Source organism: Saccostrea cucullata, unplaced genomic scaffold, assembly GCF_032062105.1.
Source record: "Saccostrea cucullata isolate Sc308-1 unplaced genomic scaffold, CSIRO_AGI_Scuc_v1 ctg272, whole genome shotgun sequence".
In the NCBI taxonomy this organism is placed as follows: Eukaryota; Metazoa; Mollusca; class Bivalvia; order Ostreida; family Ostreidae; genus Saccostrea; species Saccostrea cuccullata.
In genome coordinates this window covers 610,780-633,954 of record NW_026938795.1, presented here as the reverse complement: position 1 = coordinate 633,954, position 23,175 = coordinate 610,780, and the positions used below count along the sequence as shown (strand labels likewise).

The window sequence follows — 23,175 nt, the reverse complement described above, 5'->3', positions numbered from 1 at the left end:
GGTTTAGCAGTCCAGTGGACTTCTTCTATATAAACCTTTTTAATCACCTTGAGCTAATCCGGACGACTTTTCATGGGAACGGAATTTTTTGCAGTTAAATTTGTGATGTTTAACTGGTAATTATATGAAAATCACATATCAGGCAGAAATTATTCTTACTTAAATCATGAAATTAAAAAATAATTCTAAAATGAGTATATACTATTTAAACCTCAGAAAATATATCTAGGAAAGAGAATGACAGTGTGACAAGGTACATGTATTGGATGATTGACAGAAGTACACGAATCATATATCAATTTACCCTGCACTTTCTATCATAACTGAGCATTGCCCACAGTTAAGTATTCTTTATCAATCTGTAAAGCAGGATAAATTTTCAATATTCCCACATAATATGTACCATCAGTATAACAAATGCTTGATTAACAGAGGTTAAATCACAGAGAGCAGTTTCCATGCAACAACACTTGTACACATTTACACCACAGATCCTATCTCCATAATAATGCAGGAATCACATCAGCTAGGATAAATTCCATCTGCATTTATAAACCTGCACCTTTATCCAGACACAACACTTCAATCTACAGAAACGTTTCCTCCATTGCTGCCTTAGAGAGGAGATTAGGAGACTTACGAGGGCTGAAGGATTGTGGAGACTATCATTAGAATCACACTTCTGTTCCTGGCTCTATTGATCTGTACAGCCTCTCACAGACTGTACAGCCAGTCCCACTCCCTTATAATGATCTCACACCCTGATCACCCAGGGATTCTATAGATGATGAACGTAACTCACAAATATAAACATAATCCACATCAAATAGAGAATTAACTTAGGGTTCCTGATGCCCTGGGAGAGAGATGGCAAAGAGACAGAACACACCTAGTTGTGGGGCTGTCGCTGACACCAGGTATTCTGTCCTTACGTCACATGACTACTATACACAGCAGCCTAATTCAGTTCTAGCAGGGATTCTTTATGACACATTATTACTCTGCAGATTCCAATACATCTGCAGATAAATTACTCCTAGTGATGCAGCATTACAGTCATAACATTGTCTAGGTACACACATTGCAGCAGTTTATTCACACCTCCTAAGTCAGTACATAATATGTCGAGGGGAGAGACAATAGAAACAGAAACTGAAGATTGGGAGGAGCAAAGGTGGACCAAGAATACAGAAATTTAACCACCTCAAGGAAACAGAAAATTAGCAACCCTAAGGTATTTGACATATCTATAAGCAACTTATGAATTTAGTGCTGTTCCATTTTGTCAGATATGCATGTTATAACTTATAATTACATGAAAAGACCATAAGTCAAATGTAAATATAATTATCTATACAATCATATCAAAATGTGTAGGAATTATGCTTCAAGTTCTTATTTTAAAAATAATCTATGTCTAAAAACGTAAAAATTCTAAAAATAGACTAAAGCTAAAGAAAAAAAAAGAAGATAAACATGTATAGAATTGTTATATATATATTGATCAGAATTCTTGACCTGAGATAAATCACAGATTAATAAGTAAATAGCAACTGGGAGGGGCAGGGGGGGGGGGGCAATAAACCTCATGTTTTGAAATTGTAATGGGAACAAAAAAACAAATATAGAAATCTCCACTTCAATCAAAATTTCCAAGGTCAATCAATATTCATATCTCTGGCGGACTTGTCAAAGTTAACGTAAATCACAGTTTCGTCTAAAATGTTAATATGTATACTCGGTAGACCTCATTTTTACCCTACAAAATCTCATATTGACCTAGGAAAATATCTGATTCTTTCATACCACTGTAGTCATCCTAATTAAGGAATACATACCATATTGAATGTTATATTTTTATAACAATGTCTGACAGAATTGCTTCCAGCCAAACAGAATTTAGTCTGAATGGTGAAGTAAGAACTTGGTAAGATTTCCCAAATCTAGGTCTTTTTTCTGTAACTCATGTGAAATACTATTGGTCAATACCAATATGAGGTCATATTTAATGTGATAACAATTTTATTTCTTCGAATCTCTACACAAACGCATCTGTCAGAACACAAAATATATATCACTTCTTCTACTGGACAGTGTCTGACAGACAAAACCCTACAATCAAAATCAGGGACACATTGAGGGGTTGCAGAGAACATACACCCCCAAAACCTTCCAAATCTCAGCTACATACACCAGATGCAGATGTAAATGATTACAGTAAAACCCAGTTATAATGAACTCTATAAAGAAGTTAATTAACTTATCAAGAAATTAATGAAGGACAAATAACAGTCATGGTTTTGATGTTCTCAAAATTGATTTATGTTCCCAGTATCAACAAATATACAGAACAAACTTACATAACTATACAAATCCTGCTTTGATTTGTTTTAGACTTAGTACATCCAACAAGACATATATATTTTAAACTTAAAAAGGATCAAATAAAACTTAAGACAACAGGATGTTTCCACTATCATAACAGGTTATCCGGATCTAAAAAATGTATACTATGAGGATGTCTACAATACATGTACTAAGTATCAGTATACAACTACTAACAACATAAGGTACTATACATTTATAGCAGTCATAGTCAAGTATCTCCTTCAATTACAAAATCCTTCACATTTTTATCACATTTTTTAAAGGTTAAGTTATATGAAAAATCACAGTATAAAAAAAATATTCTTTATATGTATTAAATCTAATTTTATTTTTTCTAATAGTAGATAGAATTAACTGTGACTTCACAACTGTTAAAAAGACAACCATTAAAATGGGGCCAACCCTCAGCTGTTTCTGTGTGTTGATATTTATGTGTGTTTGATGTTTCTACCCTCTATATGTACTTTCATGCATTTACATTAAATGGGTTTCTACTTTCTGCCTTGAATTAGTTAAATTTGAATGGTATCTGATCTGTGTCGTGATATAGTTAGATTTGGATGGTATCTGGTCTGTGTCGTGATATAGTTAGATTTGGATAGTTAGATTTGGATGGTATCTGGGTTGTGTCGTGATAAAATTCGATTTGGATGGTACCTGGTCCGTGTCGTGATACAGTTAGATTTGGATGGTGCCTGGTCTGTGTCGTGTTATAGTTAGATTTGGTTGGTATATGGTCTGTGTCATGATATATATAGTTAGATTTGGATGGTATCTGGTATGTATTGTGATAAAGTAAGATTTAGATGGTATCTGGTCTGTGTCGTGATATAGTTAGATTTGGATGGTATCTGGTCTGTGTCGTTATAAAGTTAGATTTGGATGGTATCTGGTCTGTGTCGTGATATAGTTAGATTTGGATGGTATCTGGTCTGTGTCGTTATAAAGTAAGATTTAGATGGTATCTGGGTTGTGTCATGATATAGTTAGATTTGGATGGTATCTGATCTGTGTTGTGATATAGTTAGATTTGGATGGTATATGGGTTGTGTTGTGATAAAGTTCGATTTGGATGGTATCTGGTCTGTGTCGTGATATTCATGTAGTTAGATTCGGATGGTATCTGGTCTGTGTCATGATATAGATTTTAATGGAATCTGGTCTGTGTCATGATAAAGTTAGATTTGGATGGTACCTGGTTGGTGTCATGATATAGTTAGATTTGGATGGTATCTGTCGGTGTCATGATATGGTAGGATTTGGATGTTTTCTGGTCTGTGTTGTGATATAGTTAGATTTAGATGGTACCTACCCTCTGCATTGACGTGGTTAGATTCAGGTGTGACCTCCACTTGTAGACTCTGGGCATTATCAGCAGACTTAGATTCGCCTGACGTCGGCTTTGATGTTGAAACTGCATCAACATCTTTTAACACACCTTTGCGTATTAATTCTTCTCGTGTTGACCTAATTGAAATTTTTCTTTCTATTTCTACAAAAAGAGCAAATTAAGTTACAATGACATTATAATATACACTCCATTATAGAAAGTTTTGTGTTTTACAGAAATTTCTTCCTTCATACATTTAAACGTAGACCATAAATCATATGCATGAGAACTTGGTTAAATTATAATTATGTGTACTTAATACTGTTCTGCCACAGAAGGAAAGTTTACTAACAGGAAGGAAAGCTAATGGATTATTGTACTGGGAATACATAAATTTATATCTACAGTTTGCACGACACTCGCATGAATCACAATTGATTTTAAGTATCATTTGTTGACGAACAAATATATATATACTGAACACAGCACATATGTGACAACTGCTTGACAAATCTTAACATTTGTTCAGCCAACTATGTTACCCAAAATATCATAACAAATACATTGTAAATACAAACTCTTGTTCTAATATTCACACACAAGGAAAACATAATAAAATGAAATAAATCAACTAATGGTTTGTGAAACTTTTCAATCAACCAATAAACAATAGATTGATTTGGATTCTGGTTTCTAAATCAGCCTCGGGCAATGCTTGCCAGGGTTCAATAACATCTTACCTTTTGCTGTTCTCTCTATCTTTTCGCTCTTTTTCTTCCGTTTCCATTTCCAGGGTTTGAATATTTTCCCTATGGAGGAGAACTTGCTTTTCCTCTCGGGAGGAGGCGTGTGTTGCGTTGTAGCACTCAGTGTGGCTGATTTCATTTCGCCATTCTTTTTCTTGTCTGTGAAAAAATCAAACACAAATCAATACGAGTTTGTCATAACTTCCCTGCTAAAGTAATACTTGTATTGTCCCAGATTGTAATTGAAAATCAATACCGCACATGGGGAAATGACCAGCAAATGTAAATAATAGGTACCAGGAAAATCAGAACATGAAGTCAGTCACTAATTGACAGAGTGTTAATGTATCACTATAAACACAATGGTCCCTTTCACTGGTACATCACATCTACCAGTTGTCATTCACAAAATCACAGGCAACGTCAGTAACTACTTTTTTTTTTACAATGAATGGTGGGAACAACTGGACAAATATTTGGGTCGTGGGCAGTCTTCAACCACAATAATCTGAGTCACATCGCCATTGGATTCTCAGAACATCAAAACAGCGGAAACACATTCCACCATTTAATAAATCCCATTGTAAACAAGAGAAAGCATCAATACATAAACCTGGAAATCACTGACTACTTCAATGGGAAACAATTTAAGACTTTATTGCTCTTGATCAATCCTGACTAACAGCAATTAAAATCAACACTGAGAAGTACCACACTGGTTTAATTACAAGCATCCAATTTCCTTCATTACTAATGGATCACAATATGTTGTGAAAAGAAGAAAAACTAAATGAAGACTCCATATAAATATCAATATTTCATTTGTCCTTGAAGAAACTGCTAATCCTGATTCAGTTATAATACCTGATTCTTCTAAACAGACTCTAGCTAAAGTTTGTAGATACTGAGACAACTCAATTCTGAATGTTCAATGTATCTCGAACTTTTACATACACTTACATTCCTAAACTCACACATGCACAGATACATATATATTATAAAAGGTACCTTGGAACAATCTTCAAAAACAAAGTGCTGATTTGAGGGATACTTTATGTTAAGTATGAACTACTTATTGCAGTGGCAGATCCAGAAATCTTGAAAAGGGGGGGGGGGGGGCAGTTTGGGGTCCAGGTAGAGGTCCACAGACACACCAAAAAAAACAAACATTGATTTATAAAATCTTGTGTATTTTTTTGACACAAAAGGGAGGGGGGGGCTCTAAATCCACCAATGAATTGTACCAAACTTAAATTAATTTACTAGCACTTTCTTTTAACTTTAACTTTGTTGTCCATCAATGACACATTATGCTATACCAAACAGGACTTTATGGAGTGATCTGTTTGTACCCCTTATCCCCATTGCTGAATATGATATATATGTACTAAACCTGTTACCCGTAGTACAAAAGTCTATTAGTCTTAGTCATGCTTTTCAACCAAATGAAATTTTTAAAATTTTAATTTTAAATTAATTTCTCTAATTGTTCGTTGTAGAAGACCTAACAGGTGGTTTGGGTTTTTCCTTATAATCATTAGCCTCCCCCTTCTTCCTTGTCTGTGACTTTTTCCTTTTCTGTGGAACTCTCCTTTCAGACAGAGGGGCAGATCAATATGACATTGTTTTCCTATTATTTTTTCCAATATTTGTCTGCCTGATTAGAAGGCTTAGGCACAGGTAAAGTCTGTCCTATCTATTGATTTAGCGAGATGATACATCTACTGGAAACTCTGACTCAAGTTTAACCTCCGACACAAGTTCTGTCATCATTGTTGGTACAGTCTTTATGAGGAGTATTGTATTTGTATGCATATTTGTTATGTAATCAATGTTAAATGTTCACTAGTTTACCTGATGAATACAGACATATTTACTGACTTTCTGACAGGTTTACATATTAACCCTAGTTGGCTAAAACAAAAAGCTTTAAAACAAATTCCATTTCTTACTGCCTCATATATGTATGCATTAAAACTGTGAAACTGTGTGACTAGACCTGGAATTGAACCCAGGACCCCTGCATACTAGTCAGGTGCTCTACTGATCTACCAACAGTTACCCAGGCCAATACCCACGGCCCAAACTTGCTCATTCCTCCCTCCTTAAATTGTCTTTGCCCTTGAAGATCTTTTACAACCCATGTCTTTTTTGCACTGGGGGGGGGGGGGGGGGGGCTGCATATGCAAGTCCAGTGGGTGGTCAAGGGCACCAAATCATGTAACAGCAAAGGAGAACATGTAAATTGATTTCTAGTTTTAGAATGGACTAACAAAACTAGTAAGACCAGTGAATATGCACCAGTCCTACAGGACTTAAGCCTTGAAATGTTAGTGTCAAACCATGAGGCATTTCCTTTTTTTAGTCTAATTCTCTCTTCATTGCAATCTATACAGTAATATCATAGTAATATAAAAAGAGTTATGTACAATTTACCATGACTTTTATATACATGTATTGGATGATTTTATGTTTAATGTTTAGCTGACAGCAATGCTCACAAACTGAAATTTTACATAGCATGTTTTATACATGAGCCATAGGCACAAAGATCACAGAGATTATAAAGTATGGTACATGACTAGGTTCCAGAGTTACAGGTGGACTCTAGGTCCTTAATGACCTATATAAAACAGGTGTCAACTACCTTGCAAAACATGTGTGTTAAACATCAGGTGTTATCTTCCCCACACTATCTCCCTACAGAATGACAGAATCCATCATCATTACCAGAAACTACCCACAGATCAGGGTCCTTTACTTTTTTGATATTTCTAAGTGATTCCTGAACTCCAATAAAAACGTACTTCCTTTCTAATTTGTGTCACTTTACCACACTTCTATATAGCTAGTACATTTACAGACATGCAATTTTTATAAGGAAATTAAATCACACTTAAACTCAATCCACTTGACTCTCAGGCAATTAAATTTGAAGATCTTGTACCTAGGTTCTCAGAGAACATGTATTTTAAGTGTCTTAAAAACCCATAGTTAGCATACAGTAGTGATTAATATGACCTGATTATGCTTTATGAGTGTGCATATCCAATAACGAGGTCATTCACCTGTCTATCTAATTAGTGCTGCACTAATGAATGAATGCACACAAAGACATGGTAACTACATCCTTTCCTTATAAGGAAATTAAGCCATGTTTGAAAGTTAATACCATGGAACTGGTAATTCATTGTCAGTTTAATTATAGCTGGAAGGCTGAAAGTCACCATTTTTTATTACATTTATACAACTTATCTAGAAAGGTGATGGGGGAGAGATTAAATAGTTTTAACTGCTTCATTTGTTGTCCAAAATGAGCAATTATAATACAGAAACGCCCAATCACTCATGCATTATCAAGCTAGTACCCATGCAAAATATGTGAATAATGTGGTTTTGGCATACATTTATGAGACACATGAATAAAATATAGAGATAAAAAACAATATTCAAGCTCCATTCAAACAATACAGATCAGGAGCAGAGCAAGCATAGACCTCTAAAACATTACAGCTGGGATCAGGTGCCATGATGGAGTGAGCATCCCTTTGCTAACTGGTCACATCTGTGTGCTCTTTGTCTTGATCCAAATTTTTTTTTAAAGATTTGTAGACAATTAAGTGTGTAAATACCTATCCAACTACATGTGATGCCATCAATTGTATCAAAAGGTCTATATGAAGATAGAAATTGTTGAAGGTCATGTTAAGGTCGTTAGATTACTATTCCTGTATTGGAAAACTTTGAAGAAATGGACCTAAGGGGTAGGTAATACATTCACCACTGTAAATTATTCACTGATGTGACTGTGTATAAGCCTCATCCAGCACAATGAATCCACTCCCAGGAAGAATCCTTTTCCACCTTACCTGAGATTTGTGTACCTGTGTTTTAGCATTCTGAGATTTGTGTACCTGTGTTTTAGTATGCTATCTGAGATTTATGTACCTGTGATTTTAGTTTACTATCTTTCCTGTGATATAAAGTTACCTGTTTCACCTTTAAGATCGTCGTTTGACATGATATCTATCCCAAATTAACTACCCAGACATGGCCGAGGTGTCATCTCTCTCCACACTCTGTCATTGACACACGCTGGGTATAGGCCCAGCTTTATCTCACCCCTCTAATCTTACTGTACATAAATATTTGTGTGGCCTTCAAATAAATACTCTTTGTTGACCAAAGGCATAAAGACTGTGTCCTTTCCAACTAGTAATTCTTACAATTTTTTCTCTACCATTTAATATATACATTCCACATACTGTCCACTAAAATTTCAGATTGGGTTCGACATATCAGTCAATAGAGTTCAAATCATAAGAAGTTATAAAAACATTTGTTGAATCTCAACACAACGTTCACTGAGAGACTGGTGGACATTTTTGTTCGGTCTACCATTTGTAATTCCGAGTATACACAATGACTGTCCAGCTGAAACACCTAAAGGATTCAGAATCTTACTTGTTCATAGGAAATCTTAATTTATTCACTCCAGAAATCTAATTTAACGGGTCACTGTTTACATTGTGTAATTAATGAACTAAAGCATCTGCCTGTAATCATAGTTATAGCTAGGTCTTCAGGTCTTGGTCTGACTTCATTCTTTATATTCTAAGCTACCATCTCGCTTACATATACATGTATTTAATTAACAGCCTGACATGGGATTGTCCAGTATGTCTTATACATAGCATGGTCAAAGAATCCCATCCTAATCTATAGAGAGAAACTAGTGGTCTAAACAGATAAAAACTCTAGCTGAAAGATCATTACACCCCAAAAATAACTATAACCAAAGATAGAATGACTTCTTGGGACTTTGTAAGTACTCATCATATTCAAAATAGGGAAATAGGGGAACCAGTACAGAGAGAACCAAAGGAGTCAGCAAACAAAGGGAATCCCAGTTTTTATCACCAACTCATTTTAAGTAATACTTACATTACAGAAATGAATTAAGACCTGAGAGTGAGAACACTTGTACACAGTTCAACCAGCACTTCACTGTGGTTAGAAGACAACAGTAGCTTTCAGAATTAATTCTAGAATTACAAAATACTCTAGACTAACAGGAAATAAAACAAATTGCTGATTTAAATGTCTTTTGATCGTTTTTTTAAGTAATTGATATTCAAAATATACACACATAAAAACAAGAAAGGGGGTTTACCATTAGATGAAATAACTGATCTGAATGCTAGTAAGTGACAATTAATAGAGTAATACTTCACAATATTTCAAATTCTTGTTGTCAAATACTCATCAAACATTTCATACAGAACTTTTTTAGAAAATAATTTTTTAAGTAAAGACTGTTTATACCTTTTATTAACTTATATATACAATAAAACTTGTTTACCAAACTATACTGCAATCCAAAAAAAATGAAATATTTCCTAAAATATTGGGTTAATAAAAAATTGGAATATGAATTTCAGCATTGTTTTCTTAAAAATAATTATCTCAAATGTTAGCCCTTGTGAAATAAAAAATACATTACTTTTCACAGAAAATATGCATGTCTAAAATTCTAAGAACTTCCTAAAATTTAAAGAAAACTTAACACATTTAGAAAAGCATGTTAAGTTATGGCCTGCAGGTCTAAAACATTGTGGTAGATACATGCTGAAGACAACATGACAAATTGCCTACAACTTGTCAGTTTAAAACACAAACATTCATGAATGTACTGCAGCCCTGCCATAGTGAAAAAATCATACTTAAAATTCACCTTAAAAACTGTACCTGGTTGAATTCATTAGAATAAAAGCCACAATCAACCATAAATTAAGGTCAACCAATACAGATTTCTTTTTTTTTTCTCCCAGGAAAAAAAATAGAGAAGAATTTACCTTTCTTCTTTCGTCGTAGCCTCATCATTTACAAAAGTTAACTCCAGAAACAATGTAAAATCCCGGTAGAAAATTCAGATGTTCGGAGGTTCAGAAAGACAAATGTTCCAGGTGAGTGAGAGCGGGGAAATCCAAGAGGAATCTGTTATAACTATATTCTTGTCATACGTTTCACAGCCCAGTGAGTTAGGCACAAATACCACAGCCAGATAGAAAGCTGATACCTCAGGCAGTCACTCGGCCATGTGACACCAAAACTTTAAATATGTAAGATACATATTATTATTTCAACTCTCTTTACAGCCCCCTTGTTTATCTCAGGCTAATACCTGTCATGTATCTAGGTCACAGAGATGGTTAATGGGGGATCAGACAAGTATGTATAATACCTGAAAACACTGCACACTTTGAAATGGACACCTTATTATCTAGTCCCTGTAATGAAATAGTACGGACATTAATAACTACCTGCAATTCTTAATTACAAACTGCTGGTAAGTGGTTTAAGTATTTTTTTAACCTTGTCAAACAAAATAGTGAATCAAATTTAACTTTAAAAAATTATCATAATTTTCTATACACATGTGTAAAAAAAAATTATATATCTAGTTTTCATTTCCGGGGTGTGCAGTTCATACATTAAATTGATTAAAGATATACATCCAAGATCAAACTCTTATGTGTATACAGGGTGTGGCAATACTTAATGAGTATTATGAGACCAAGATTTTACTTATGCTTAGACCAAAACAAAGAACAGGAAGTTAAAAAGAAGGAAGATAGTACAAATACATATTACAGGGTAGTCTAAAATGAGGAAGTCACAACCGGGGGCTACAACACTTGCCTGTGTTAACAGCTTAGTTAATACACTAACACTCCCAGTCTGTATTGTTCTAATGGACACTGGGCTTGATTACTATCTGCTATATTCATATTTCATTTAATATTACTGTACCAATAAAAAGCTAAGATGAAATATCAACCAACCCAAATAAATTCTGATAAATCTAAAAGGCCTGTAGACCACAATGCTCACCCGGGTCAATTTGCCCCTGCTGTTCTGCATTAGGTTTTTCATCAATACCATTATTCCTGTGTTAATTTGTTGTGGTCCCACCCTTTTAATGAATACAAACATTCTGAAGAGGTGACCCCTGAAAGTCCCATCAATGCCTCCCCAGATTCCCAGAACCCTGGCGATGGATCTGCATCCATGGATGGTCAACGTTCTCACAACAAGAAAATGCTACTACATTGTGGCTCTGCTTTAGGAAGATTTATTTACTAATATATACTCAATAACATATTTGAGCCCCATACAAGTTCTATGTTTTTTTTTAATAAACATGAATGTACACTACTTGAAGATGAGTGTATATCAATGTGACTGAACCACTGCTGAACTTGAAAAAATATTTTTAATAGTAATTTCCTAAACATTCTTAACTTATATAGCCCTTATTCCACCTCAACCTAGCCCCAGAGGCCATATCATATTCAATAAACTTGAGTCAACACTATATTCACAATTATATTAAACTACATGTCTTTTGGCCCAGTATTAGTGGTTCTTAGAATTTGTAGAATGCCTCGGATTGTCTCCACATTTTATTATCTCCTAATTATTGAGATCTTCATTTGTAAAAACTTGAATTTCCTTCACCAAGGATTTTCAGTAACAAGTTTGTTGCAATAGGTGCAATGGTTCTGTAGAAGATTCAATAAATTAATGTCCAAATTATCATTCGATCCATTCAGAAGAGCTCATGCTTTAGCTCCGGTGAGCTAAAAGACTAAAAGAACATTGATTAAAAGTAAATTTCCAAACTTCCCATTAGGGGTATTTTAGTCAGTAATGGAGTCCATTTTCAATAAAAATGAGGAAAGAATTAATTCAGGAAGAATTTATTTATGAAGTAATATCTTCATAAAACAAATGTGACTTATCATAAATCATAATTCATTGCAATCTTTTAGTTTTTTAGCTATATATATCAGGATAACTATATATGGAAAGTTGACAAATCATGGTCTGAGGTAGGTACTTTCTAAATTTCAAATTACAGGAAATGTTTCAAACTAATTACAAAAAATAACATATACATGTACTCATACACTATATACATTACTGTACTTATCCGTCAAGGAAAAAAAATCATGCATTGGCTATACCAAGTATGTACTCTCAAAAACATGATCAAAATTTGAATGTTAATTATTGCTATAATATTTCATTTATTTATTGATGAATTAAAACACTTTTCTTCTGAGGATTTTCAATTATAAAATCAAGTTGACTAGTACATGTAAGAGTTATAGTATCTGTGGCTAATTAATCTGGAAAGATTAATTCTCCAACATAAAATCTTTATCTCCTAAATCAGTCATCTTAGAATTAGGTTAATCCCCACAGCTGACAATAAACTGGTCATAAATACACGAAGAAAGAATAACAAGCTGAATAGATTCTGTGACACTGACAGTTTGTGAAAATGCTTAAAAAGAGAGATAACTCTGAATTACTATTTAAGCCTCCATTATTTCTCATATTCATTAACTTTGAACACAAAATAAATGTCCACTGCTTTCAATTTTTATAAATAAATAAATAAATGATTTTAGAATTAGTGAAATTTTGTTGACAATACTTTCAAGAGTAAACCTGGAATTTAGTGATGGCATCTCTCATTTTATAGAAAACATTTTAAATTTTATTTTTTTATTTCATTAAAATGAATTAAACGGTTTTCTTTTTTGAAAATTTAGTGATATAATGCTGTTTCATCATGCTTTACTGTAGAATAAAGATAGATTCTAGGCTTACATGCATGCACATCTTCAATTTTTTTTTTCAGCAAAAGATTTGGGGGGGGGGCATCATTTATGTAGCTGTCAGGCAGGTGACCAGTTAAGCAATTCATAAGAGTTTAAGGGACCCTGGTTCAAATCCTTGTTTGGTATGCTGTATTTTCTCCCTCCCTGTTAGATTTGTTCTCTTGGCCATTCCTAGATTTGCAAGTATAAGTCCTGCCAGGCTCAAAAGAATCTGGATTTTATCAAAAGATGGAGTAATATGGCAGTCAGGAAGAAGATTCATTAACTCACTACAGTTGGAAGAGTACTTCACTTCAGGGGACTGAACTCAAATCCTTCTCTTGTCCCTTGCAGTCCCTCCCTTCCTATTCTGAATTTATCTTTATTTTTACAATCATTTTACAAAATTTAATGTGACATTAAATATAGCAAAAAAAAAACAAAAAACAATAAAACACATATCTAAAAATGATGTTTGAAAGGAAAAGATAACCTGGCAATGGGATTTTTTTATGCTTTGGTTACATCAATGGCAACTATATGATGAGTTTGTCTTTAAGATGTTAAAAACTTTCATGATCATTTTCTCTGGAAGTATCAATTATTTTTTGTGTCCCTACAACCTGATACAATCTGACACTTACATGTTGACATTTGACCTCTTATGGCAAACCCAAGATTCACTTTCCTCTGAGTCATGCCTTAAGTTCTATTTTAAATGCCTCCATTGTATGAACATGTAATGTAGTTATAATACTTGTGTTTGATACATCAACTTTGATTCCTTATGCTTAAAAAATTATTTAAATGTAATCCTTTCTCTCCAAATTTGATTAAAATGAAATCATCTAAAATTAGCAATTCATCAAAGGTCACAATGTACATAATAACTAATCCAAAATGCATATTATTCATTAAGTGGTAAAAACAGAATAGGTAATTAATGCAGGATCTGGTCTTAGAATACATTAACAAGATCTGATTTGAATTATAACCACTGTGTTGTTCTACACAGTAAAATTACTATTCTAACTTAAAGTAAGTCTAGTGGTGCTACTCAAATTGATGACAAATAGATTATAGAAAGACCGTAAGATAGATGACATATTATTTACCATGGTGATATAGAAAATCAAAAAAAACACAAAGTGTGTAGAATGATGAATGATGTGAAATAATCAATGCTACAATAACACTTATCAAATTATAACATACATCAAGCTAGTCAATATAAAAGGATTATAAAATATAATATACTAAAGATGTCATCTAGCCTCTAGGTGTTTTCAAGGTATGATAAATTTGATTCCATTGCCATTTTCAATGTTCTGTGTTCTCAGTATGAAAGTTAATAAACAGGGTAAACAGTCTAACCTCATTATTTTGAAGTACCCGTAAATGAGATTAAAAAAAAAACTTCCAGATATCAAATGATTTGGGATATCACCATATGAAGAGTAATTTACAAGAGGCCCATGGGCCATGATGCTCACCTGAGTTTATATGGCCATTTTGTGCTTCATCAGCAGATTCATTTTCTTATTATAAAAAATTCCCATGCAAAATTTGATCACCAGTTGTGACCCCATCCTAACCTCCCCCCTCCTCCCCTTTTGAATCTGCAATCTATGGATGTTTCCAGATAGACATGAGTGATCATGGCTTTGCTGTACATAATAAGAAAAGTTTTAAACATTTTTTCTATTTAAACCCAAGTAAAACTTTGATCGCCCATACCCTATTCCTGGGGGGTCATGATTTGAAATTGAATCTTAATTGTCAGAATGTTTTCACATAATTTTCATCATTTCCAACCAAATGGTTCTCAAGAAGAAGATTTTTTAATGATCTCACCAATTTTTTAACTTTTCTTAATTATTTCCCCTTGAAAGAGGTTGTGGTATCATCATTTGAACAAAGAACTATATGTGGTATACTGCATATCTTTGCCCCCACAAAAGTCAAATTTTGAAAAATTCTTGAAATATGCTAAATTCTATAAATTGTATTAGAAATATAAATTAACAGAACATATCATAGTTCAAAGTAGTTTATTGACAATTTTCGTTTTTATGACGTCACAAACTAGTCTGATTTTATATCATTTTTTAGAAAGAGGACAAAATGGACAAAATTTCAACAATTTTGGCTTTAAAACTTATAGAGCGCAAATTTGCTCAGGAACAATATTTACATATTTCATTGATTTTATCATTCTACAAATTATATCAAAATATTGAGCCTGATCAGACCTGCGCTCGATGATATTTACTCAAAATATCGACGTAATATATACATTTTGCTGTAGAAATCATGGAAATTTTAAATTTACGTCATTTCAAAAATATGACGTAATTGCTTATGAAAATATTCAGTGCTTTGAAGTCAGCATATATCCACCTGTTTAAGAACAAAATTAAATATTTCTCTGTCAAAGTTTGATTTGGGGGGCAAATATTGGTTATTACTGAATAAAGTTCTTTGAATCCTCTTTACCCAAGGCTTCTCTTTGCCAAGTTTGATTGATCTGCCCAAGTGGTTCTTGAGAAGATGAAATTGTAAAAAAGTTTACAACAATGACAAAGATGACAACAACGGTCAACGGAAGACACCGTGCAAATTTTGACCAGAAATGCTTCAGTGGTTTGGATTTCCAAATCACTCCATATTTCAGATACTAATGTTCAAGATACTGAAGAACAATTGTCATTCATAGACTACCAACAGTTTATTAACTATTTATTTTAGCCAAAGTTTGCCTGCAGTTTCATATTTCAAGGTATTGCAAGAGTCAGATGTTAGTTTCCTCACATAAAATAAAACTCAAAACATGCAATACACTAAAATGTGTATACATACAATTTTAACATTAATTGTTTAGAAGACTATAAACAAAATACTTGAGTTCATTATAATGAAATGAATAAACAGTTAAACACACTGTGTGGAAGACAATTTCTGATACTACCCTGATACTAGCCTCACCGATATTAAACCAGTACTGATATCTTATAATCCATTCAACTGTTTATATACCAAAAATAAAACCCAACAATTTTTTTTTTCAAACTGCATCTACTTAAAGTAAATCTGTAATCTTAAAGTTAAACCTACTTCAACATGTTCAACAAGACTAGTGGTTAGGCCAAAATAAAATTACTGTTTGTTAGGAATTCCCTCCCCCCTCATTGAAATGATCCCCTCTTGGATAATTTCACTAAACAAAATATAAGATTTATTAATTCTTGGCTGGTTATCACATGCACCATCTAAACAATTCATTAGCATAAGATTAAACTAGGCTATTGTCTGATTGGGAGATCCTTAACAAAAAGTCAGAAAATAGTATATGGCCTTATGCAGGAGTCTCGGGTTATTCCTGGTCCAGTTGTACATTTTCTCCTTTCCTGTAACTTTATTTGGTGCCACTGAACACCTCAGACTTGTAGGTGAAAGTCTTACCAGGGGTTAAAAGAACTTGCCAATGGGTTCTGTGTTTTAAAAGTAAGGACAAACTACAGAGGATGGAATATAGAGGTTTTGGGCTATGTAAACCTGGATACTGACCTGAATAGCTCAGTGGTTACTAGTTCTAATAATGAACTAAATTGGGAATATAACCTGACATACCAGCATAACTGGTTTGCATACATTTTTGCACTTGATAACCTCCAATGCAAGTAAAAGAGAAAATGGATAAACTTTAGTATATCAATTTTTCTAAACCCTTGATAGAAATAACTATAAGAAGGTTTCCTTTCTACATGTTAGAGACAATACTTTAATGTACACAATGACCCTATGCTACTCACTGAAACACCGACTCAGCTGATCTCACAAATGATAACCAGGAAATGACAAAAGAAATATTCATTGAAACATTACGACAAAAAATAGAGAAGGAAAGTTTTTGCTCATTGTGCGATTGTACTCTAGTTATCACTTGTCATTAAATATTATATGACACTCTTTCGAAACTTTAAAACCAAAACAAACAAAATATGGAATGTGTATATTGTCTGTTGTTTGGGCGGGGAGTTTTATCGTTTTCAGGTCAACGAAGATCAATATTTACTTATGAATAAGATGAGATTTACCCTTTTCGCCACTTTCGGTGCTTAGAGGATCCACACTGGCCTGTGGATCACTGTTACTTCTTTGTCGTGTGTATTTGTGACCTGTTACATTTGCAGAGTCGGTGGCCATGATCGCACAATACCCATTTTTGGGCGAACTTCCGGTGTTTTTGGGGGTCAGGAACTTCTATTTTCTCTTTTGAGTTTTAATTGAAAAATATATATTTAAATATTAGATATACCCCTTTCATTGCACAATTATTTATCTTTTATATAATTTCATATTATAGTTCCGTATTTTTGTTCTAAAATTAGATTTAAACGTGATGTCAATGGCTCGTGACATTTGACGTCACGTTCAGGAGAAGTGAATAAACAAATTGCTAAATAACTCAGTATCATCTGACTTTTTCAGTCAAAAGAAGACAAGACAGCAAGTTTTAACAGTATAGAAAATCATTTACATACCGGTAAGTAAGTTTTACCTTATTGTAGTGAATAGAAATAATAATTCTAAATTGTACAATGGAAAATGGCTGTCATTATTTAGATCTAGGCCTACAATAAATTAACTTCCTTTATCATGGGTATCAGCATGTACCTTACTCGGAAAAATGAATCATTCTATGTTTTAAATTTGATATACTCTGTGTTTTTAATTAGAATAAAACAAGATGTCGGGATTATATCCTACTCTAGAAGACATGAAAGTTGACCAAATGGCACAGGTAAAGAGATAATATTGTGATTTTTATAGATTTCTGAAATTTAAAGATGAAGGAAACAAATATTATAATGCTGTGTTTTTTTAATGTTTAAAACTTTACTTTGACAAGTATTTTGGTATATATATAAACAGTTATACTCATAAGGCAGAAAAAAATATATAGTGTAGATTGAAATAATCCTGAGATAATTATTTTATACTAAAATCTGTGTAGTTTCACATCAATTAATCAATTATGAATTATCTGCTAAAATTTAGTTAACTATCTTTAATGCATATGTTGCACTTATAGATAAATGATAATGATATGTTGTAAACAAAATGTTTTTTTAAATACAATTGGAGACAATGACATTCCATTGATTAATCCACTGTACATGTTTCAGGCTCAGCACCAGTATGAGTCTGCGGCCGCCGGTCAGATTACCTACCCACAACAACAGGGGTCAGAGTCCCAGCCCTACCCCACACAGCAGGGGGCCTCCCTCTACCCCTCACTGGGGAGCTACATGGGTCTGGAACTTACCCCAGCTTTTGTAGAACAAAACATGCCAGTAGTAGCTCAGGTAAATACTCACTACCAAAGATCTCATGAAGAATTCATAATGATTTATGGAAAAAGGAGAAAATAACCAACTGTAAACTTAAGAAAAAATTACATTTGTGTCCTTTTCAAAATAACATAGAATAACTTTTGGGATGGGTATCGCCAAAAATTTCGTATTGCGATATATCACAATTTTTCCCCACAATATCATGATAATATCATGATATTTTTAAAAGCAGTTTTTACAATGATTTTATATGAAAAGTCATTATTTTTGTAAAAAATATGCTAGAAAAACAAAATTTTACTTTCTTGAAATTTTTATTTAAATAAAATCAATTAGGTTTGGACGGTAAGATGCCACTCTTTTCACTTGTTACAACTTTTTGTAATTTTTTTTTTATTTTTTTGTAATTTTTTTTATACTTTCTGTAATTTGAAAGATTCAACAAATAAATGAAAATAAATTTTATAAGATTACTGTTATACAAAATATTGTTAAATTATTTTTTTATAATATGTAACTTTTTAAAGACCGGTATCTTTTCCTTTCTCTCCACTCTGGGCAGAATGGTTTTTATCACGCAACAAAAAAATTTAATGAGATGATATACACCTTATATAAACGGTATACCGATTTGCTGTAAATCGCACATCCCTAATAACTTTCATGTATAAGTATGATTTAAAATCTTAAACATTGAAACAGCCATGTTTTCTGCACAGAATTTTTATTTCATTTCATATTAATTACAAAAAAATAATGTGAATTTTGATAAATTGAGTGACAATTAGGTTTGGACGGTAAGATGCCGCTCTTTTCACTTGTTACAACTTTTTGTAATTTTTTTAAATTTTTTTGTAATTTTTTTATACTTTCTGTAATTTGAAAGAATCAACAAATAAATGAATAATTTCTGGACTTTATAATATGTACCTAAAGACCGGTAGTCCTATAAATATATACCGGTATACCGATAAAATCGCACATCCCTAATAACTTTCATGTATAAGTATGATTTAAAATCTTAGAATTTTTATTTCATTTCATATTAATTACAAATAATGTGAATTTTGATAAATTGAGTGACAATGATTTTAATAAGAAAATTTTATTTTGAATTCAATCCTATAAATAATACCGGTGTAGCATAATATTTTGATACCGCGATATATTGAACCCGGGAGTAAAGAGACAAAAAAAATATTTTTTGTGAGATATAGAAGAATATCACCATTAAAGTATTCAATGAGTCTAATGATTAGGGTATATATATGTATTCAAAAGTCTTATATAATAGAACAATTATTTGCTGATTATTTGTCTATTTACTTACTTACAAACAAAAGTCATCTCTTAATAATAAATATAATATAAATATTAATGTTGTTGATTTAAAAATATTTATGTGTACTTGTGTTAGAATAGAACAAAAAACAATGATTTCAAACATCCAAAATTATTCTAATTTTCCTTGCTTCAGAACATGCAGGTTGGAGTTCGCACGAACTCATCTGGACAGATGCAAGTAGCTCCAATCACAGGAGCCAACAAAGGACTACAGAGAGCTGAGATCAAACAGGGAGTCCGAGAGGTCGTCACGTGTAAAGACGCAGATGGAAGGATTGGGCTTAGAGTACGGCACGTCAACAATGTAAGAAATATATTAAAATGTCTATTTCTCTTAGAGGGTTTATGGTATTGGTCTGATTACTTTATTTAATTTAATTAAGTACCATCGGTAATTCTACTTACTGCATATTTTATTTGTAAATCTTCAAATCTATGGAATTGTTTTGGAATATTTTAAATATTGACACATGTTCTCTTTTTATAAATTGAAAGAATTTGAATTTTACAATCTGAGAAGTTAAACCTCAAATTAGTTTTAATTGCTTTTGAATAGAATGAGTGTTTTTCTTTCAGGGTCTATTTGTGGCATTAGTACAGAATAACTTCCCCGCAGCTCTGGCAGGGCTGAGGTTTGGGGACCAGATTTTACAGATCAATGGTAAAGACGTAGCTGGCTGGGATACAGATAAAGCTCACAAGTTCCTTAAGGATGCTCCCCCACAGAGGATAGTGTTCGCTGTCAGAGACAGGTGAGCTAAACACTGTTAGTCCTCCCTAAATATGGAAAGACTGGAGTTCTATATAATGAACATGTAATTGTATTGTTACCTTTGACCTATTTGTAGAGCAAAAAAATACACAATATGTTTCTTGAAAGTAATTATTTTAGATTAGAGCCTTTTAAATAACATGCCTTTCTATATTGAAACAGACCATTTGAGAGAACTATCACCATGCAGAAGGACAGTCAGGGATTTATTGGTTTTGTGTTCAAGGACGGTAAAATTAAGTCTATTGTGAAGGATTCCTCCGCCGCTAGGAACGGCGTCCTGACAGACCACCAGCTGATTGAGGTCAACGGTCAGAATGTGGTGGGATTGAAGGTGAATGCCAAGTGTTTCTTACATTTCACATTTAAATTTATCAAGAGTACGGTTCTCAAAGTTTAATTCATGTGCAAGAAATTTCCTTGACATTCATGTCTTTCTTTTACTCACAAATATATCTCACCATGGACCAATTTCTTAATTATGAATTTATGTGAATATTTCTTTGGTCATGAAAATAAATTGTAGTTGATTAATTTTACAAGGATGAATTGTGAATTAAAGTAGTTACTAATAATAACAAATTTAAACTGGAATTTTTTTTTAAATAATGGTTTCTAAAGTGTTACCTCATATACGCTGCTCTATTACTAAAGGCTTGAATATTAACTGTAATTAGTGTAGTTACTATGACCGTAAAGAAACTCTCAAGTTCTAATCTAAATCTTCATTCTAATATTTTTTTACAGGATGACAAAATTGGTGACATCATTGATGCTGGAGGCAGAACCATCACAGTCACGATAATGCCCAGCTTCCTGTACGACCATATCTGTAAATGGTGAGAACAACCTTCTTCTTACTATCTGCTACCAATAATAGACTATCACAGAGGGTGACAACCCAACTCAGACCTGATCATTTGTGACTTCTCCGTTCTAAACAGTTTGCAATAATTTTACTATTCAGAAGAATCTATATTATTAAATTGGGAAGAAAATATCAGACAGTCACCTCTCTGTTATCCTACTCTCTGCTTTGATTCCATATTAAAGTTGTGTTATTTTTTTCTCTTGACTCTTTGGGATAAGGTTGACAATTATAATCTGATTATTTTGATATTTTTTTTTCAGTATGGGTAACAGTCTCATCAAGAAGCTCATGGACCACTCTGTCCCTGATGTGTAACTGACAGATGTGATAAAATGACATTACAGTACAACATTAGGGGGAGCTGGTATCTAGTGACCCAGAAATCATGCGCCAAATCTTCATATTGTAGGACATTACAGATACAATTTATATGTGCACTGTATAATCCTTCACAAGTGAAATGTCAATGGGGGCATATGGGGTTTTGTAACATAAAATATTTATATATACCCATCTAATAGGTACCTTTGCTTAGATCTGTTGAAATTCCATGATCCAATATTAAGGGGAAAAAAAACCTATGTTTGCATGTTCAATTTTCAATTGTTGTTACAGATAAAATCAGTGTTGTTTTACAAATCTTTATGTATTGTCCGTGTTCAATGTTATATTGAAGTTAAAGCTGTGAAAAATATCAACTGTTCATCATCTTCATTTGTGTTATTTTCATATGCTGAATCATGTGAAAATTTTTATTGTAACCACCATGCCTAAACTGACCAAGGTCTTCTTCATAATGCCTGAATTTGTCTTTTTTTCTGTGAGATCAGATTTTTTCAGATTCCTAAATTTCACAATATTCATTGATTTTTCAAATGTTCAGATTTTATGCGACATTTATCACCCTTGGTTTGTCTATTTATGTTATTTGCGAAATCCCTTTTTTTTCCTGCAAATTTGTAACAGTGAAAGAAACAATAAGTCCATCTTTAAAAGAAACAGGACTTGTTTGGTAAATATTGGATTTATTAATGCAATTTAATTAATTTTTTAACATTTAATTTTCATTTCTCTTAAAAAATTAAACTAGAGAAAATGACAAAACATTCCTTATTTATAAATAACATTATGCTTGTTTTAAATCTATTGTAAGCCATGAATTTAACCATGTCAGTGGCATAAAATGTTTTTAGAGTGTGAATTGCAGTTGTGCACGTTTCATGTAGAAAGCAAATTTTATTTACAAATGATCATGTAGCGGAATTTATCAATGCAAGATGTCTTTTCTGTGGTAGAACTGCGAGCTGATTATTACTTGTGTCTTTTTTTATTTTAAATTTATTGATCATTAAAAGTTGTTGAAGTATTGATGATATCATTTTTTGTGTATTTTCTTTATTAAAGGTGTAATTAAGGAATCACATTTTTTAGGTCACCTATTGCTATCTGTTTTTGTCCGTCGTCATTTGTATAAAATTGAACAATTTCAGCTTATTATCTTGAACAAATTTCAACTTATTTTGGAAAATAGCATCTATAAATAGCGGGGTAGAAAAAAACCCAACAAAATTAGTATCTTAAATATCTTCTTTACTCCTGGACATTTGGAATTCATACTTTATGATTCTTGCAAGCATTGAGCCCTCTACCAAAATTGTGAAATTCATAGCTCCAGGTTAAGGAAAACTAAAGGTA

The 23,175-nt window shown here is 32.8% G+C and overlaps 2 protein-coding genes across 6 annotated transcripts in view; one reads left to right on the top strand and one right to left on the bottom strand.

The window, feature by feature from the left end:
- Window positions 1–17,381, bottom strand: part of LOC134251295 (phosphatase and actin regulator 4-like) — a 29,827-nt gene extending 12,446 nt beyond the window's left edge. Inside the window, exons 1-3 of one of the 4 annotated variants that reach the window (XM_062733691.1) lie at window positions 17,234–17,381; window positions 4,459–4,623; window positions 3,701–3,880 (exon numbers count right to left, since the gene is read on the bottom strand). In XM_062733691.1, coding sequence (XP_062589675.1) covers window positions 3,701–3,880; window positions 4,459–4,623; window positions 17,234–17,342 — 454 coding nt within the window. In that variant the 5' untranslated portion in view covers window positions 17,343–17,381. Of the gene's footprint in view, window positions 1–3,700; window positions 3,881–4,458; window positions 4,624–7,111; window positions 7,254–9,408; window positions 9,431–10,319; window positions 10,505–17,233 lie in introns of those variants that run through there. The other 3 variants (XM_062733688.1, XM_062733690.1, XM_062733689.1) reach the window with 3 other exon arrangements.
- LOC134251296 (syntenin-1-like) lies at window positions 1,216–22,851 on the top strand. Of its 2 annotated transcripts, XM_062733692.1 has the most exons (9): window positions 1,216–1,234; window positions 17,628–17,682; window positions 17,876–17,940; window positions 18,326–18,505; window positions 19,971–20,141; window positions 20,414–20,589; window positions 20,772–20,943; window positions 21,357–21,448; window positions 21,741–22,851. In XM_062733692.1, exons 3-9 carry the CDS (start codon window positions 17,887–17,889, stop codon window positions 21,793–21,795), a joined length of 900 nt encoding a protein of 299 aa, XP_062589676.1. In that variant the 5' UTR covers window positions 1,216–1,234; window positions 17,628–17,682; window positions 17,876–17,886; the 3' UTR covers window positions 21,796–22,851. The 2 variants fall into 2 exon arrangements, with proteins under 2 accessions (XP_062589676.1, XP_062589677.1); XM_062733693.1 differs by lacking the exon at window positions 1,216–1,234 and having other exon boundaries at window positions 17,538–17,679; window positions 17,873–17,940.
- Window positions 22,852–23,175: the final 324 nt, after the last annotated feature.

What these genes read in the sequence shown, in the direction of transcription:
- LOC134251296 (XM_062733692.1), top strand. Translation starts at nt 17,887, where the DNA reads ATGTCGGGATTATATCCTACTCTAGAAGACATGAAAGTTGACCAAATG. An exon ending in GAGTACGGCACGTCAACAAT is followed by an intron (nt 20,142 to 20,413) that starts GTAAGAAATATA and finishes TTTTTCTTTCAG; the next exon opens with GGTCTATTTGTGGCATTAGT. An exon ending in TACGACCATATCTGTAAATG is followed by an intron (nt 21,449 to 21,740) that starts GTGAGAACAACC and finishes TTTTTTTTTCAG; the next exon opens with TATGGGTAACAGTCTCATCA.